Source organism: Acartia tonsa, chromosome 6, assembly GCF_053477335.1.
Source record: "Acartia tonsa isolate MP-2025a chromosome 6, ASM5347733v1, whole genome shotgun sequence".
Taxonomy (NCBI): Eukaryota; Metazoa; Arthropoda; class Copepoda; order Calanoida; family Acartiidae; genus Acartia; species Acartia tonsa.
In genome coordinates, this window is record NC_137265.1 from 25989077 (window position 1) to 26007906 (window position 18830).

The window sequence follows — 18830 nt, forward strand, 5'->3', positions numbered from 1 at the left end:
TTGGTTCATTAAATTGACTGTCCAAACTTTTCATCCACTAATTGTTATCTACAGAAGAGGTAACTTTGTGCATCATCATTGGGGATGTACGACAATTTACTTTCCATTGCCCAATCCCCTTAGATCCCTTGCTTTAATTACTTACTCTATGTTTATAATTAAATGTTGACAATGCTGGAATGCAAAGGACCTGATCTCAATAACCAGCTAAATACTCGAATGAATTGATGTGTTTTGGAAAATCTAATTTCCTATTATTTTACCCTTATCGTAGACACGCCTTTGGAGTTTTAATTAATGGATAAGCAAAAATCAAATGAATGAATGTTTAAAATTGGAATAGAGGGGTTAAAAGGGTTTTGCCATGGCGTAGATATTGATACCCATTTTAGACCAAAATTGAGGAGGTGTGAGCTTTATGAGGGTGAAATATACAAAATAAAAGGGGGGCTGGAGAAAATACATAGTAAGAAGTCAAACAAACATCTTTTATTGGTTAAATTAACGTGCGAATCGCCCTTTTTTTATTTCACTCCCCTCCTAAATTTAATGGGGTGTGACTTTTTAACTTAACCCCTCTAGCTATTTGTGGAGTAAAGGGGTTGGAGAGGGTTGGAGGGTGTTACACCCAAATGAGTATACCCACCCCCATAGATTTTGCATTCATTTACCTAACTGTGATCTCTGAAACTGTTTAACTATTTGCAAGTACATATATACACACAACCTATTCAATGTAGTATTTAATTAACCCAGTTAAACTTTAGAGTTATAATTATACCAACATCAATACATAAGTCATAGTGTATTTAGATTAATGCTTTATAGATATTTATCAATTATGTCAGAAAAAATTTCACATAACACTATTATTAAATTATCTTGGTATTAAATTAAGTTTTTAAAGCTTTGTTTCAGTCATTTGTAAAAATTCAAAAATCCAAATGAGACTTCTTGAAAATATATGACAATAAATTACAAGGTCAATTACGTCCATTAGAAAGTAAGACAAAAACACCACTCTTATAAAAGCAGATATCAGATATTTAGTGTGTGTGTGTATGTGTCATTTTATGTGTGTGTGTGTGTGTATTGTATAGGTTAGAATTGGATAAAAACAGGCTTTAGTTATTTAAAATTGAAAATGATTAAAACTCATATAATTGAAAAGTTGTATAATTGGATTGAACAGTTCCATGTTGAACTTTAAAGTATTTTATTGACATAATATTTTATGATTTTTTAGACTACATGGCTAATGGTCACTAATAACATACAATCCCTTTTATATTCCTAGATAATTCGTCATATATTTAAAATAACTAAGTCAAGCTATTCTTAATTATGGACCATTTCATACATATACATTTGGGTATAATTAAGAACACGTTGACTTAATAAGAGCATTTGACTATGACCCAACACCCAACTTTAACTTATTTATGCGGAAAAAATGACCCTCTTTGTATCTACCAGGTGAAGCTATTTTATTATTTCTATTGTAACAAGTTGATAAAATAAAAGCATCCAAGTCCTACAGTGGTGGTCTGGCAATAATTTCTAAATCTAATTGGCTCACATGAAAACTCAAATTTTAAACACAGCACCAAACTTTTCAGTTTAAATTTGTGAAACTTTGTGTAAAAAGTGAATAGATATTTTCAGCAAAAGTTTTACGTTTCTGCACGTTATGCCAATGGACTAAGAAAGTTAAAAGAAATTGACACATAGAAATAAACCACTAATGCAGTTTGGGTTTATATGTAAAATCAAGATTTATACAAGATATTTGAATTTCATAACCAAAATTTTTTTCTTCCACTAGAATAATTATTTTGATATCATATCACACTTTTATTTAGTTGATTTTTAGGGTCATTTCATGATTGCTTTCTAAAATAAATATCAAATTCTAGAAAAAAAAGTATATGTTTTAATTTGTTTATTCAGATTCTGAATCCGAAAGCTAAAAGTACTAGTTTTCTCTTTTGTTTAGCAACAATCTTCAACTTTCTTTGAGAAGGAGCACAAAGTGGTTTAGATAATCTTTTTTCTTCGATAAAACTTTTAGCAGTGGCTTCAAATCTTAAAGCTTTATGATAGTTTGGAAATTAATTAATTTTATACAGTTTGCTTTTAAGTCTTTTGGATATTATTTTCCAGTATGGCTTCGAAACCGATTAATATCATCAGCTGGATCAGAATCGGTTCTAAGCCATGCTAAAAAATCATATATTGTATCGTATTATACTCAGTTTTCTTCAATTATAATATTAAAACCAGTTTTGTTAGCCCGATAAATAACTATTCTAGTTATCCTTACGATTTCAAAACCTGCAAGCTTTTACTAAATACAATTATAATATTATAAGAGAACGAAATATTAGAGACATATATGTATGTCAAAGAAATATCCAGTTTACACACATTAGTAAAGCCAGTAAGTTGATTTACATCACTCAATTATGTTACAAAGCAGTAGCGTGAACAGCTTAGTGGCACACTCCCCACCAGAATGTCCATGCTTTAGTACCCCATTTTTTTATTCCAAAAAAATGAAAATTCAAGAAAGTGAAGTACTTACATTATTATGAGTAGGAGAAGGATTTAATGAAGATGTTGAACCAAAGCTGACTTGTTTAGCTGACGTTGAATTTGCTGTGGCTCCTTTGGGACAACAGTAGCCACCACATGGAGAGGCGGATCTTACCTGCATAGATAGATAGATAGGAAGATGGACGAATGATTAGATGGGTATGTAAATAAAAAGATATATAGACATAAAATGCAGGGATCTAAAGAGATAAGGCATTGGCCGATAAATTATTGTACACCCTCAATAATGATACACAAGTTACCCATGTGGATTACAATTAGTGGTTTTAACGTTTGGACACAGAACTAAATGAACCAACAAAACAAAATTCAATAAAAGCCCCCAAGGTTGTTAAGCCCACGAATTAGAGAAAATGTTATTTCAAGACTTTGGGTACTAATGTATGGCACAGCCAAATGTCCACTACCTCCCTACGTAAAATAAGTTAGATAGATAGATAGAAATATAAAGATAATAATAATAAATGAAATGATCATATTGAAAGACAAGTTTCTCATGGACATGTATAGAATAGATAGACTGACAATTTGACATTTTCATTTCTAACAATCAATATCTTCTCAGAACATTCCAGGACTCGGAAACCGCCATTTATTGACGGCCGGCTGGTAGATTTGTAGCGGCGTTATGTCATTTAAACCAACAGCTTCTTAATCATATAAAGTCTCATCATCATATAGAGAATCCAGAGCACCATTCACTTGTAATGGGATGCGATACTGTGCACGGTAATGAGTTGCGCCTGTTTAAGGGCCACGGGATTTCCCCCTACTCTAACTATTTATGTCGCCCACCTGACATAGCAGTAGTAGGAACCATTTTTACGTCTTTAGTTATTACGCATTGTCGGGCCCATATCTGAACCTATCCTCTAACCGATGCCGAATGTATGCTCTCTACATGTTGACCCACGGTCGCGGGTTTTTGTTACAGATTATCCTGCTAATGCGGTCGTTTGCAAGTTTCTAGAATTAAGAGGGCATATGCTAAAACGCTTAAAATAAGGCATCTGATCATGCCCGCAGCTGCCGAGCCATGAGAAGAAACTTTTACCAGGATATGTCGAAGTAATTTAATTCCAAATTTCTTGGGAAAATATCATTTCTTACAATTTTGTGCTGACACGTAATTTGTATATTTTAATATATATAAATTTTGGTTACAAAGTTACTCTAAAATCCCAGAATTGGTAAGTCTGGCTGTCTTAGTTTTGCAGTGTTAGTTTCCCTTAGATATACAAATAGAAATTGATTAAATTTAAAAGAATGTTATGGCAATTTTATACTATCATTATAATAGTAAGATGTAACATCACACACTAGAACTGTGTAAAAAAAGTTTCAAAGGCCTATCTATACCAAACTTACCCTCATAAGTAAATTATTGTGTTACAAAAGCTTTATCTCTAAGCTTTAATTTACCTTTATTACCTTTCTTGTAAGGAAGGGGGAGAGAGGAGAGAGAGGGGCGGGCTCGTATGACTTGGCTGATCTTGATTCATCTCTAAATACAAACAAGGATGAAAACTTCCATAAGTAGCAATGCATATAAATCATGGATGGGAATACGGACAAGGAAATTTAAAGAGCATTTGTTAAAATCAAGAATGGGTTATTAGAAAATTATTATTATTTTTATCATATTTTAATCTTTTCAATTTTATTTTATGTTTTATGATGACTAACAGACCGAGGGTAAAAGTAAATTACATACTGGGCACAACGGGAAACTTGTAGCTAATTACGCTCGATAATGATGGGACTGTTCAAAAAAAATTTCAGCTGTTTATCTTAAAAAGAAGCTGAGAGAATCATGTTTTTCTTACTTCGTCTATTACGGACAGACGAACAGACATTTAGAATTATAGAGTAGCTTCGCTATAATAAGTATTAACTAAATCCTACGTGTCCTTTTATACAAACAGATCTACAGTTTTACAAAAACTTGAGAGAAAAAAACATGAATTTATAAAACTAGAAAAAATGGAAATATGAAATAAATTTGCAGAAAATAAATGGTAAAATCACTTATTTAGAATATATACCCCAAATAATCCCATCCCCTTCTAAATGAAATAAAAATTAAGAACCAATCACAAAAGAAAATTATTATCATAATAGGCCTAGCAAAGGTAAACAAGAAAATGTAATTAATGAAAAATTATTTTTTATTTTTGTAGGATTAGTCGGAACGTAACTAAATGAGCTTATTTAACTTTAGACAGGTTCTAATAATATTTTGACATTACTTAAAGTAACGGACGGACAGGCATACCCTAGATAAAGAGTATCTGCACTACTTGATGGCGAATGAATCTTGGAGGGTTGGGTTAAGATGGTCCACTGGTTACAAAAAATAAGAATTTGTCAAATAAATGTCTAGGAAATTATCCTTTAACAGGCCGGAATAAAAGTGGATGTTTTCTGTATAAAAATGGAGAAAAATGGATAAAATTTACATATTCATTGGTCTGCTCTGTGTTAGGGGAGTAAAGGTTTAGGTAACAGGTTCAAGAAATTTATTTTATCCCCGGTAAATTTAACTGATTGATATTTTATTCATCATTAAAAAACTATGCTGGAATTATTAGAATGTTCTTACGTGGTAGATTTATATCTAAAAATATAGTATATACCAAATAAATAAAATGACAGATACAGTCTCTAAATCTTCTAGTTCATTATATAAAAATAATCATGCTCAACTGATATGGTTATTCTTTACAGTAAATCTAGGAAAGTTTTTTTTGTTGGGGGAGGGTACCTCCACCATTTAAGGAACAATTAAGATAAAAATACCTTTTTGGTTTGTTGTCCTTTTTCTTTAAACCCTACTATTCAAAGTGGAGTGTTGACTTTCTTTCCCTCCCCCTTCCAAGGTCCCCTTAGCTGCCTCTAGGGGCGCAACCTATAGTAACTAAAAAAGTAACAGTTGGAGAAGCATAAGATTTTACCTGACTAACAAAGTAACAGGTGCATTCCCTTCAACATGAAGGTCTAATCTCAATGAACTTTCACTTGATTCTAAAAACAAAACATGAAGTTATTCAGAAAAATAAACAAGAACAACAATGTAAATAAGTATTAAGATTGCAAGAAATGGAAAGATATTAACATTGGGTACGTTTTGAGCATTCATCTTCCAGATACAATCTTAATCTTGTAGCTGTTAAACACAACACAGAAATCTATTTAAAGCTAGAGAGGCAGAAGCTTTATAGAACACATTTGATTTGTAAAAAATAAAAAAATAAAAAATTTTAGAAGAAAAAGATGATGAGGAAAGATTACTTCACCCATTAAAAACTATTCTACCCTCAAATTATCTGCCAATAAGAGTTAAACAACATACAACTGTTAATCATTCCATAAAATTTTGTCTTTGAATTGATTATTTTCAACTTGAGAAAAAAATGAAGGCGAATTTGTTTCGTTTTCTTGAAATAAAATATCTCCCTGGTGTGAAACAAATTTGCATAGAATGATAATGTGAAGCTCTCACTAAGCTGTTCTGTTCCTATTTATTCTTTTCAAATTTAAATTTTCTGGCTAAACACTCTAGACAGTGTTCCATCATTTCAACACAAAAAAACAGGTTTAGAATAATTGAAAATTAAAAGATCACCAAGAAACAATGTTTTCATGCCAAATATTAGGTTGATATTTAGCTAAATATATTCAAATAAATCCTTTTTTATGTTTTAGCATCTAGAATGTTTTAATATCAAGTCAATTAGCATTTTAAAAATGCGAATAGATTATGGAGTTGATATTATTTTGCGCTTTTTACATTTATTAAGAAATGATGGGACACCACTCCGACATGACACTCTTATTATAATAAGATTCAAAAACTGTAAAATATACATAACTGACTAATTTTAAAAAAGATAACAATAAACTACAATACATTTATCTGTAATACATTATGTAGAAGAATGTCTGTCTGTCCTGACAAAGATTAAGATTTCGCTATACTGCAGTACTAATTGGGCTCTCTTTTTTTCAGGGAATATCAGTATTGGTCATAACATGGCCGGATTTAATCTATTTTATGGGATGGGATGGAATCAACCCCTATTATATAGAATAGAATAGAATAGAATTTATTAACTAATGCAATACATTTAGATTATTAAATATACATATAAAATCATATTTTAAAAATTGCATAGCAAGGAGTAATTAAGCCTTGGAGTAGGCCGTAAATTTACCCCTTTAATTGATTTCATTTATTATTTTATTTATAGTGAGAATTACAAAAAATATTTATTATATAAGATATTTACACAAATTTAATAGATCAATAATTAAGTGGGTTGACTAAATAACTATTTACAGTTACAGAAGTTGGTACAGATTTTATTTCTTACAGGAAAAGCATTTTCTTTTGTTGCAATGAAATGATTTATAATTTAAAAGATAATCTTTTTTAATCATGGACAATGATTTCTTTACAGAGTCTGAAAGCCTTATTTCATTTCTCAAGTTATTCCAAAGTTTTGGAAATGACACTGCTGGAAAATATTCAAGATGTTTTGTTTTAGGTATACTTATCAGTAACTTTTTTGATCTCTGAGAAGAAAGAACTTTAAACATGTTATCAAAGCTTTCTGGGAGTTTCTTATGAAAAAATTTACTTATAAAATTTAAAATGTTTAAATTTACCAAATCATCAAATTTTAAGATTTTAGATTGTCCAAACAAAATTTCAGTGTGTGCATTATAATTAGCACCTACAATAATCCTTATTGCCCTTTTTTGTTGTTTTCTTATTTGGTCAATGTCTTTACTTTTAGAGAGACCCCATGTGATATTAGAATAATTTAAGTGAGGCAAAATCATTGAGGAATAAATCGTTTTCAAAGTTTTTGATGGGAGAACATTTTTTATTTGATTTAATGCATATAGAGAACTAGAAACTTTGTTTTTTACCATTTTTGTATGCTCATTCCAATTGAGAAATTCATCAAGATGTACCCCAACAAATTTAAAAGACTTTGTTTCATTTTCATTGCTGATTCTCTCAACTTCCTCCCCATTAATGAAGATTCTAAAGTTATTATTGACAGGTTGCATACTGCTAAGTCTGAAGACCATGTATTTTGTTTTAGATACATTTAAAGAAAGTTTATTTGCCCTAAACCATACTGATGCCTTATCTAATTCTTCATTTAATGATGTTTTTATGGTTTCTAAATTACTTGAGGTTTTACAAAAGATTGTGTCATCTGCAAAAAGGCTACAAAATAAGGTTGTTGAATTTGGAAGGTCGTTTATATACAACAAGAACAAAATTGGTCCAATGACAGAGCCCTGTGGTACTCCATGAGTTAATACTTTTTCTTCGGACTTTACACCATTTATTTCAACATACTGTTTTCTATTAGTTAGATAATTTTCAAACCATTTTGCAGATACACCTTTAAAACCATAGTGTTTTAGTTTGGATAGTAAGATTGGTATATCACACATGTCAAATGCCTTCTTAAGGTCAAGAAACACACAGGCACTGTATTCTGATTGGGGCTTATTCAGTCCGTCATAAACTTTGTTGATTAAATGTATCAGTGGTTGTTGTGTATCTCTTGACCTTCTGAAGCCATATTGATGTTGATATAACATTTTGTTTCCCTCAAGATATCTAATCATTTGAAAAGCAACAATTTTCTCAAGTAATTTAGAGAGGGCTGGAAGTATGGAAATAGGACGATAATTGTCAAATCTATCTCTTTCACCAGCTTTGTAAATAGGTATAATTTTTGCACATTTATAGTTATCAGGAATGTAGCCAGTGTTTAAAGAGAGGTTAAACAGGTGAATGATAGGCGTTATAATTATTGGCATTATTTCTTTTAATAGTTTCATAGAGATATTATCATTACCTACACTTGATTTTGATTTTAATTTGGACAAAGTTATATTGATAATAAAAGAGTTTACTTCCTGAAAGTTAAATTCTTCATCATATTGATCCCCCAAGAAATCCCTGAAAGATTTAGAAGATTGAGGTATTGATTCAGAAAGTCTTGGCCCAACATCAACAAAAAAGTCATTAAAACCATTGGCTATCTCAGAGAAAGTATTATAGGATTTTTGTGCATCTGTAAAAACACAAGGCACGTCATTTTTACACTTTTTTTTCTTGACTATTAAGTTAATTAGCGACCAAGTCTTTCTGATATCAGTAACACAATCTTCAAATCTTTCATGGTAATATTTTTTCTTCTCTTTTCTAGCAAGTTTTTTGAATTTATTATTTAGGCATTTAAATTTATTTTCAGCAGATTCAGTCCTATGTTTAAGTTTGTTTTTAAAGGCCCTATTTTTGGCTTTTCTGATTTTTAATAACTCCTGTGACATCCATGGGTTAATAGGAACTTTTCCTTTGTTTACACATTTTTCTTTTAAAGGGAAACTCTCTTTAAAATACTTTTCTAATATGTTACCAAAACTTTCAAAGGCAGTTTTCGGAATATTATCATTATTAACACCTTCCCAATTTTGTGAAGAGAGTTTCTCTTTAAAGTTTTCTACGTTATTTGGACTCATATCATAATAATATTGTTTTTGGTTTGAAGTATTTTTTTCACAAGTTACATTTAAGTAAAAAATTGGGAGATGATCAGAAATAGAAGATATAATTAGGCCGCTTTCATAAAATTCTTGCTTTTTATTGCTAAAAATGTTATCAATGAGAGTTGCTGAATTTTGACAAATTCTAGTAGGTAGAGTAATCATTGGTAGAAAAGAAGAGGATATTAATAGGTTCAAAAGATCATTTGTTTGGTTGTGGGAATCAAAGTTTAGAAAATTCGCATTGAAATCACCCCCAAATATAATTTCATCAGATTTTTTAAAAACTGGGTCAGTTTTAAGAAATGTTAATTTTTCTCCAAACCATTCTATAAAGTTATTTAAGTTACCACCAGGAATTCTGTAAATGTTGCCTATAATCTTAAATTTGTTCTTACCAAAAAATACTTTTATGAATTGAGTCTCAAATTCGCCCTCTAAAATATATGATAATTCATCAATAATTTCATAACTTAAGTTTTGCTTAAGATATATTCCTAAACCCCCACCCCTTTTTCCTTCCCTTGTTTGTAAGATAATATCTTGATAATTTTCTAATCTAGTGGTCTGTGCGTTATTTGCTGCCCAAATTTCTTGGAATAATAGAATACTGTGTTGATTTTCCCCACGCCCCAATGGGCTGAATCCATTAGAGGCTAGGAGCCACAAACTGCGATTCTTTTTAGTAAATAGAGTTTGTGAGAATGCCTCATTACCATCCGCAGTTAGACCTTCTCAGACAAAGGTCGTGCAATTAAAGGGTTATTTGTCTGTTGTTTGTTTGTTGTTGTTCATGTATGACATCTCAATACAAGCGGATGATGTCCTTAGATTTTCTAGATGATCACTTGAAATCGAAGGAGAATCCCACCCAAATAAGGTAATATGTAATAGCTGCGCTTTTCTGTTTTTTACCTGAATATCTTCTGCTAGAGTTTTGCCTGGACGAATTTCTGGATGATTTCCTGCCTGTGACACCAGACGCGGATGCGCCAAGCTCCAGGTCAAATGAATCATCCTGCTTGTCCGGGAGCAGATACCCTTTCCTGGAAAAAATATTTGTTTGTCATATTAGAGACGTTAAAAGGGCCAATCACTGCTATTAAGTCAGGATCGTGAGAATAATAAACTTTTGGTACTTATAATAATGTTATCATTAAAATTACTTAATGTATATACTACTACTATGCCTGGTGCGTGACATAAGAAGTAATGCACATACTATAAATAGAAAAATAATTATGGTTTGAGCAATATAAAATAAACAAACAATCTACATTCCTGTGCCAGTAGGGAAGTTCATAATATGTTTTTCACTTAAGCAAAAAATTTAGAAATAATATTTTATATTACTTTTGATTTGAAATGAACAATTTTAAATAAAAAGTTTTAATCATAACGCTGTAAAAGTCTTTTTTACAATAAAATATAATGGATTAATGGATGTATTACTATTCATGTTAGAATTTTGATTTATAAAAATTTCCTCCCGTGCGACTGACTGTAACTTAATTCATGTAATGTCAACTTTTCATTCTTTTTTATTTTTAAGAGAGGAAAAAACTTTTATACTTTTTATTGTAAATAATAAACATAAAGTATCCATAATTATAATTAATTGCCAGAGAGAAATAAACAAATTACCACCTAGTAAAAACTATATAAATAAGTGTATAATAAAACATAGAAATGTAAAAATAATAATGTAGATTTATCTTTATACTAGCGGCTGAACCCCTTGCTTATAGCACTTATGTGGAACATCCCTTAAGTAGAGAACTTAATCGGTTCAGTGGCTAGAGAGATTTTAAATGACAAACTAAAAAACCTTTGTAATGTTTATAATAGGAAGTTAAAAGCTTTTAAGTCAGTGTGTTACTTTGGACTCTTAAAGATTTTCAAAACTTAATGTGATTTAAGCTATTTTGTTGTAAAAAAAGCAAGAAAAAGTTGAAGCAAATCTTCCATAGAATAATGGCACAGCCGTAGTTAAAAATATATGTACCTGGTTTGATTCTCCTCTCCACAATCCATGCTGACAGTCTGTCGTGCCTTGGCCATCTGGGAGCGATACAGGGTCGGAGTTAGCAAACGAAATTTGCTCGCACCACCCCTTAATCAAATAATAAGTAAATTAATATTAGAAACATTGACGTTAGAGGGGTGTAACAGCCCAATAAAAATCAAATTTGCATGTCCTGCCTCTACTCCCCCCCCCCCCCTAATGGATCCACACGCCCCTGGTAAATTATAGTGCATGCCAATGATTCTAAAGGTTAATTTACAGGGGCCTATAAACCTAAAAAATTGCGGGAACAGAAAGTTTTGATCTAATAGTAGCGCAGTTTTTAAATAAAAAAGTTATACATATTTTGCGGTATTTATAGGAATTAATGTAGGGAGGGATATAAGGAAAGAGAAAAAGAAAGATAGTTTTGAGTTACATATGGACATACAGACACAGTTAGTTTTAGAATAGCTGCGCTACATACACACATATCAGACAAAATAATCATTGATAGAATATAATATTAATATGAAGATGATCTTATTTGACATGTTTAGCTTATATAAATATTTGGAAAACTTTTAAGACGATTTTTTCGTTGTATGTAATAAGTTTCTTGTTAATATAAAAGTTTTAGAAGTTTTTTCATAGATAAACATACAAAATATTCTATATTATAAATATGATATAAATATTTTGAATTTAATACAGAAAAACTTGGGTTTTCAAATCGCATTTTTAAGTTTTAAAATTTAGTTTATAGGTTTTATATTTTTTAACCCAATCTCTATTAATATGGAGGTTGACTAAGAAACCCCAACTTAGGGTTTAATAAGTCATGGGTGACGAAAAATTCAAGGGGTGGTTGGTAGCATAAGCCATATGCAAAAAGACACAAAAGAAAATTACAAGGGATGCATAATACTGATAATTAATCAAAGGGAAGCATTAAATTTTGCTGTTTTAATAATTCTCGAGATTCTACTCATTTTATGTTATAATGTGTGGAATTGAATGGTTACCAACTTTGGTTTGGTGTGAATAATTTATGATTATATAAATATTAAATATACAAACATAAATCTCTTATATACAAGTAAATTACTTTTAGATCTATGCAAAATATTAAGTAGGGTATTTTTTATCTAGAGGAAAAATGTTTTGCCTTCTATTTTTCTGCTCATCAATAGTATCAATAATATCATGATATATGTACAGATTTTAATCAATATTTCTTCATAGATTTGTCAAATGTCGATAATCCATCATCAGGTAAGAAAGTAATGTCCTATAACTTCCATTCATTTTTACATAAAAATTTAAAATTTTGTAATATTGCAAATATGATTTTCAGCTGCAGGAGATACAAGATAGCAGCTGATAGCCTGCAGTAAATGACGACCAAAAAAAAACTTTTTTTTGTAGATATATGAGATTAACTTGAATTCAAAATTTGATGTAAACATTAAAATAGAATTCCAGTTTAGTCTCTATTAAACGTGTAATAGGGAATTACAAACATAATATCGGTCAGGAAGTCATCTCTAAATAGACAGAGGGAATGTAAAATATATTACCTTTTATGCTATATTTATTTAGACTTTATTTCTACTATTGTTTCAACATCCAATCTGTATAATCTCTTATGTCGACATAAACAGTGGAATTGAATGTCAACAAACACTCTATTGATTTCCCAGCAAGGATATTATAAAGGTGCATTAACAAGGGTTGACAAATAAAGTTGACGTATCTTACCTTTGATCAGAGGCGGATGAATTATTTGTTTGGATACTTCCTACAACCACTGATCTGAAATCTAAGCAACAAATATTCAATAATTTTAATTAATACATCACATTTTCTTATTTGTTTTGACAAAAAATGTATATTACAACAGCCATGTATTAGATTGAGAAAATTTCAGTATGATCAATAAGGATTAGGATAATAATTAACATTTGGAAAATAAAATTTGCATTTATTCATAGTTCTGAATGTTAAAAAATATCTTGTTCAAAATTGACTTCAGAAACAATACAAAAATGATTTTTTGTCTCCCTGGAAAATGGTCATGTTCTGATTATTGTATATTGAAAATTGTAAGAATTATGTAATTTTCACAGTTTTGGTGGATTATGTTGAATTACAGAGTTTAATCATAGTCTTCTGCAGAACATTTTGATGTGCAAACTGCCCTCAGGCAATGTTCCAAGAGAATTGATGCAGCTATTTGCAGTATATATAGTTAAAAATGATATATCCAATCCTACTGATTATAGTAGGACATGATGGCAGGTAAAAGTTTTAACTTAGTTTTGCCATTTACATATTAGATCTTAAACAGGTTTTGTATTGTTTTAGGATCTGAAGGTCTTAGCCTAAATCTGATCTTGAATACAAAATTGATTTTTCTATTTTTATAAATTTTTATGTTTAAAATAATAAAGATATCTGTGTAAGATAAAATCTTTTCAAAGTTGGCAGAATTGTTTAATGTTTGATGGCGAGAAAGGATCATTAATTATTTCCAGAAATGGTTGCTCTAGCATTACTACTAAAAACTTGGATCTCTAAAAAAGAACTTTGGATTAATTAGTGATTAAATAATGAATACCTATGCAAATCAATGTATTTCTCATTAAATTTTTTTTGTAGCTATAGAAGAATCTGTTTAACTGTATTTTTAAAAGGTTTAATTCTATGGCTGTGATAAAAATCTTGAAAATAATAAATGTGAACAATTCATTTAATAAAACATACCAAAAAATATTCCTTTATATTTCTAGGTTCTCTTTATTGTTGAAATATCTAAAATAATAAAATAAAAGATGGGTAAGTAAAATAGAAAGAGAAAGTTAAATTGTTCAGAAAGAACAAAAAGAGAATTGACTGAGAGAAATAATATTTGTTGAGTAGAATAAATATATTATCCTCATACCATATAATACAAAAGATTTTATCTTAATGTTCAAATTAGTCTCTCAATAACATTTAGCTTTTCTTTTCTTGTTTTTTTAGTTTCTTTATGCACAGGTATTACAATGCCACAAATATGTTTAGCATCAGCAGTGTACTCTGTTGTCTAGCAGGGGATCTATTTCCAAATAGCATTTAGAACTTATGTTTGCCTACCAGACAGGCTACCGTGGCCCATCACGTAGCATATTTTTGGGGATGTAATAGGTTTCAATCTCGGCTTGACACTTCATAATTACTAAAGAAGTTAAAAATGGTTCCTACTGCTGCAATGTCAGGTGGGCCACATGAATAATTAGAGTAAGGAGGAATGCCTTGGCCTAAAAACAGGCAAAGCTCATTATCATACACAGTCAGGACTTCTCAGACAAAGGTCGTGCAATCAAAGGGTTGGTTTTCTGATGGATATTACTTAGCCTAATATGCTTGGAGTATCGCATCCCATTACAAGTGGATGATGCTCTAGTTCTCTAGATGATCACTTAAAACTCAAAGGAGAATCCCACCCTCACAAGGTAAGGTATTTAAACCTTATAACATAGCAGGTGTCCTACTTTAATAAAATGATTATAGTAAGCTACATGGCTGGTGGTTGAAAATCTTACAATAATATTATATTGAAATACTTTTAGAAAAGGAGCAAAGCTGCTAGTCAATGAATAATTGATTATTTCCTTGTATATTGATGCTAGGTATGCAGGGTGCTGATGGACACTTTAGTAATCTCATTTCTTCCTCCCTGAAAAGCCATACCAATAACTTTAAATGCAAAATGATTTATTAATTTTTATCAATAATTTTGCTCAAACAACTGAAAAATATATCATTCTTTCATTTTCTTTTATTAAATTTTGATAAAAATTAACAGACTTTTACCAGTTTAAATAATAAATATTTAAATAATTTTATATACCATTTTTTGAAAACTATGTATTGAATATACTTTTGTTAATGATACTATATGCAACTTTCTATTGCTTTGTTATTCAAATTTGCATTAATTCTTATAAATTTAAAGTTGAAATTTCAAGTTTATTGACCATTATCATGATAATCTCTCTTAAATTGCATTATTTGGCAAGAAAAATGAAAATAATGGGTTGCTATAAAACGCAGAGCTTAAGCAATAAATTGGCAGAATTTTGGTAATGTATGCAAATTGAGCAAGTTAACGCTAACTAAGTTTCCCAAGAGGATGGTGAAGCAGAGTATGTGGATAAAATGGTTCCCCTACTTTACTGCAAATATATGGTATTTCAAACAGTCTAAATTTAAACCACTATATCTGATTTAAAACAACTATTTGTTAAATCTCAAAATCATATTTTGAACTGTAAAGTTTTTGTTATCTATAACACAAAGTAGAATGATGTATGTCTGTCTGTCCCTTTAATCTCGGTAACCACTGAACTGATCAGATTCTACTCTTGAGGGAATATACCTACTGATCCTGTGGTGGTTTTAGGCTATTTTCCCCCAAAAAACAAAAAAAAAACAACAATTTTTAAAAATTATTTAAAATAGTGGAGGAGTGGGGGCATCCAGGTAACAAAAGATGTAATTATATCTCTTATGGCATAGCCCCTAGAGGCAAATCAAAGTGGCAAATCATGTTAGTGCAAAATTGCTATGGAAGTGGTAGAGCCATGTAAAAAAAGTTCCTCTTGAAGCTAAGCCCCTTGAGAATGTTGACAAAGCCACAATTACAACACAGAGTGTTTCCATTAAAGTTGTTAAAACAGATTTATAGGAAGATAATTGTATATCTATAATACAAGCTGGCAATTTATTTTTGACATGAAAGAAGATTTGTGTATTGGCTTCAAACGTTTGGGGATTGTGTTAAAAACTTTAAAAATAATTGTTTTTAACAGTAATGTATCAACACCAAGATGATAATGTTTTCAGCTAAAATCTCCCTCTTTCTCCCTCTATCTCTCCTACTTTCTCTAATCCTGTGTCTCTCTAGTGGTGCAGAACCACAGATTTAGGATTAGATTTAATAGCACTACAAGCTTTATACACAGAAAAAAAGTTTTTCATCAATTTCAAGTTTTAGGTGCACTTAGTCAATTTTTTTGACAAATAAAGTAATATCATTTCTAGTTGGATTCAAAACTTATTTATATCTGCTGGATTCAAACTGGTTTTTAGCCATACTGAAAAATTATATACCTCATTTTTTCTTATATACAATTTTTCATTTAATGAAATAAAAACAATAAAAATAATACCTTTTTTTGGCCCAAGCCTTTGACAATTTAGGCCTAAGAAAATTGATAGACGAAGACCAAACTGCATAACTTTAGTGTCACTTTTGATTCCTGTGACGTCATATAATGAGGAAGATGAGAGGAGAAGTGGGAAAGAAAACCCCTAAAATAAGAGATAAGGAGTATGACGTCAAAAGTGGTGCAAAAGTTATGCAGTTTGGTCTTCGTCAAATTGATATGATTCACTATCTACGGAGAAAGTTGTCTATAATACGATGCAATAAATATTTATAAACCAATTCCTTTTTACGTTTTCAGAATTTTAAATAAGCGCACACAAGAGATCTACCTTGTTTCAGTTGCCTTGACTAGCAAAATCTTAATTAAGAAATACATTAAAGCCAGTTAGCAATCTATTGCATATGTTTTACAATTAAAAATTATATACATAAACATATTTATTTGGGCATAAAAAATTAAACATAAAATAAAAAAAAATATAAAATACAAAAAAATTACTATAACAATAAACAACCTAAATCCTAATCAGTTCTGCCCGGGTAACCATGAATAGATCACTGTGGCTCTGTCTACTTTACCCAAAATATATTAAACAAAGGTATCCTGGATCCCAAATGATTTGGTAAACATAGGACAAATAATCTAATACTAACCTTTGACTTTTTAGGCAATGTTTTAAAAAATAGGTGTATCTATAAACTTACAATTATATATGAGGGAGCTTTTTATCCTGACCTTCCCCGCCCTTCCCTAGAGGCAATAGGCAATGCAACAAGTATTATTCTTAAATATTTTGCATGTGCTTTATTGTATAATTTATTTCTCTGTAAATACTAAATTTATATTGCATTAGTTTAGAACCCGGTAAATTTTACTAAACTTTTGCAAATTTCTGAAACTGTTTTAGCCAGTGCACAATGGGACCAGAGAATTTTTAAATAAACCAAGCAGGATTTTCAAACCCAAAGCTACTGTAAAATTTACTTTTTATAAAATAAAAGAATGTTCAGGTGTATGAGGAAGTTTTGAATCAGATCACTTTTTCATTTAAAACACAGTGGCATATGGTGAGAGGTAAAGGGGGTTGTTTAATATTAGGCATATACAACATACATATTCGCAAGTCTGGGTGTATCCCAACAATAAAATAGTTATAGCGAGTAAATTTTTTTAAATTCAGTGTTCGCCCCACTGTGCAGTGTGTTGAATTCTGAGAGGAAAAATTTTGAAACTTGCACAGACCTTATGTGTGTAACAGTAACAACACTTATTTCATTGTCATGTCACTTATTACGACAGTAGAACACCATTAAGGTCCCCCATTTTTATTTTAAAAATCTAGCCCCTGATGATAAATTTAACCTTACAAAGAACCCTATGCTCACGGCCTCTTCTTAATTTAATCTTTCCTTACCTAACCAGATATAATTGAAAAAATTGTTGATGCAAAGAAATGTTTCTTATCATTTTTTTGTGAAAATATTATGCTGTTATTTTTGTTGACGAGACAAGAATAAAATTACAATATTGTAAAGTATTATTTTTTAGATGAATTTAGAGACAAAACAGGTTTTTCATCTATAAAGCCAAATAAACATTATAAAAGTAAAAATAAAGGGTATTTGGGTTTTCACTTAAAATTTTAAGACGTTGCTTGAAAACTTGTTATATATTTATATTTACATTTTGTACTGAATAAATTACATACCAGGGTATTTGTGTAATCTTTGTATGTCTAGAAGTATCAGAGTTCGCAGCCGCCAGAAAGTTGCCAGGAAGCCGCCAATTTACAATGTTATGCGGCTATCTATAGAAATGGACAATAGAATCTAGATTATTTTCAAAGGTAAATTTTGACTTTCGCTTTTTAGCTGACTTTAGCGGCTGACTGCCGACTGTTAAAACATGCAAAATAACAATTTGAACAAGTAGAAAAGAAAATAACAGCAAAGAAAATTTGTATTCTTAAAATGAAATGATAAAAAATTTAAAAACCTCAAAATTTTTTTATCTAAAAGTAAAGCAATTTTATTTTATTTTTCTAGAAACTTAAAAAGGTTATTATTTATAAATGTCTTTAAAAACTTGTAAAATAAATAACTACTGATGAGAACTTACTTTTTAAAAACAATTGCAAATATATTATCTATTGGCGCTAAGTTTAGCGTGTGCAATAAAAAAATGTTTATTATGATTGGTATGATTTCCTGTTAATGAAAGCCTGTGTAAGCGCCTGCCTGTTGGAAGCTGTAAGGTCAACCTAAAATAATAAACACTTTCCAGTATGGCTACAAAACCGATAAATGTTCTCTGAATTAGAACCGGTTCTTAGCCACACTGAAAAATTATATGTAGCATCGTATTATATCCAGTTTTCTACGAATATAAAAATGTTCAATTATAATATCAAAACAGGT

General features: G+C 30.2%; 1 protein-coding gene across 1 annotated transcript in view; it reads right to left on the reverse strand.

Moving 5' to 3' along the window:
• LOC145323037 (uncharacterized) overlaps positions 1-18830 on the reverse strand; it is a 69270-nt gene that overhangs the window by 5054 nt on the left and 45386 nt on the right. The window contains exons 18-25 of the mRNA XM_080165424.1: positions 18620-18673; positions 14854-14917; positions 12959-13019; positions 11198-11305; positions 10108-10238; positions 5571-5640; positions 4048-4120; positions 2585-2710 (exon numbers count right to left, since the gene is read on the reverse strand). Coding sequence (XP_080021550.1) covers positions 2585-2710; positions 4048-4120; positions 5571-5640; positions 10108-10238; positions 11198-11305; positions 12959-13019; positions 14854-14917; positions 18620-18673 — 687 coding nt within the window. The remainder of the gene's footprint in view (positions 1-2584; positions 2711-4047; positions 4121-5570; positions 5641-10107; positions 10239-11197; positions 11306-12958; positions 13020-14853; positions 14918-18619; positions 18674-18830) is intronic.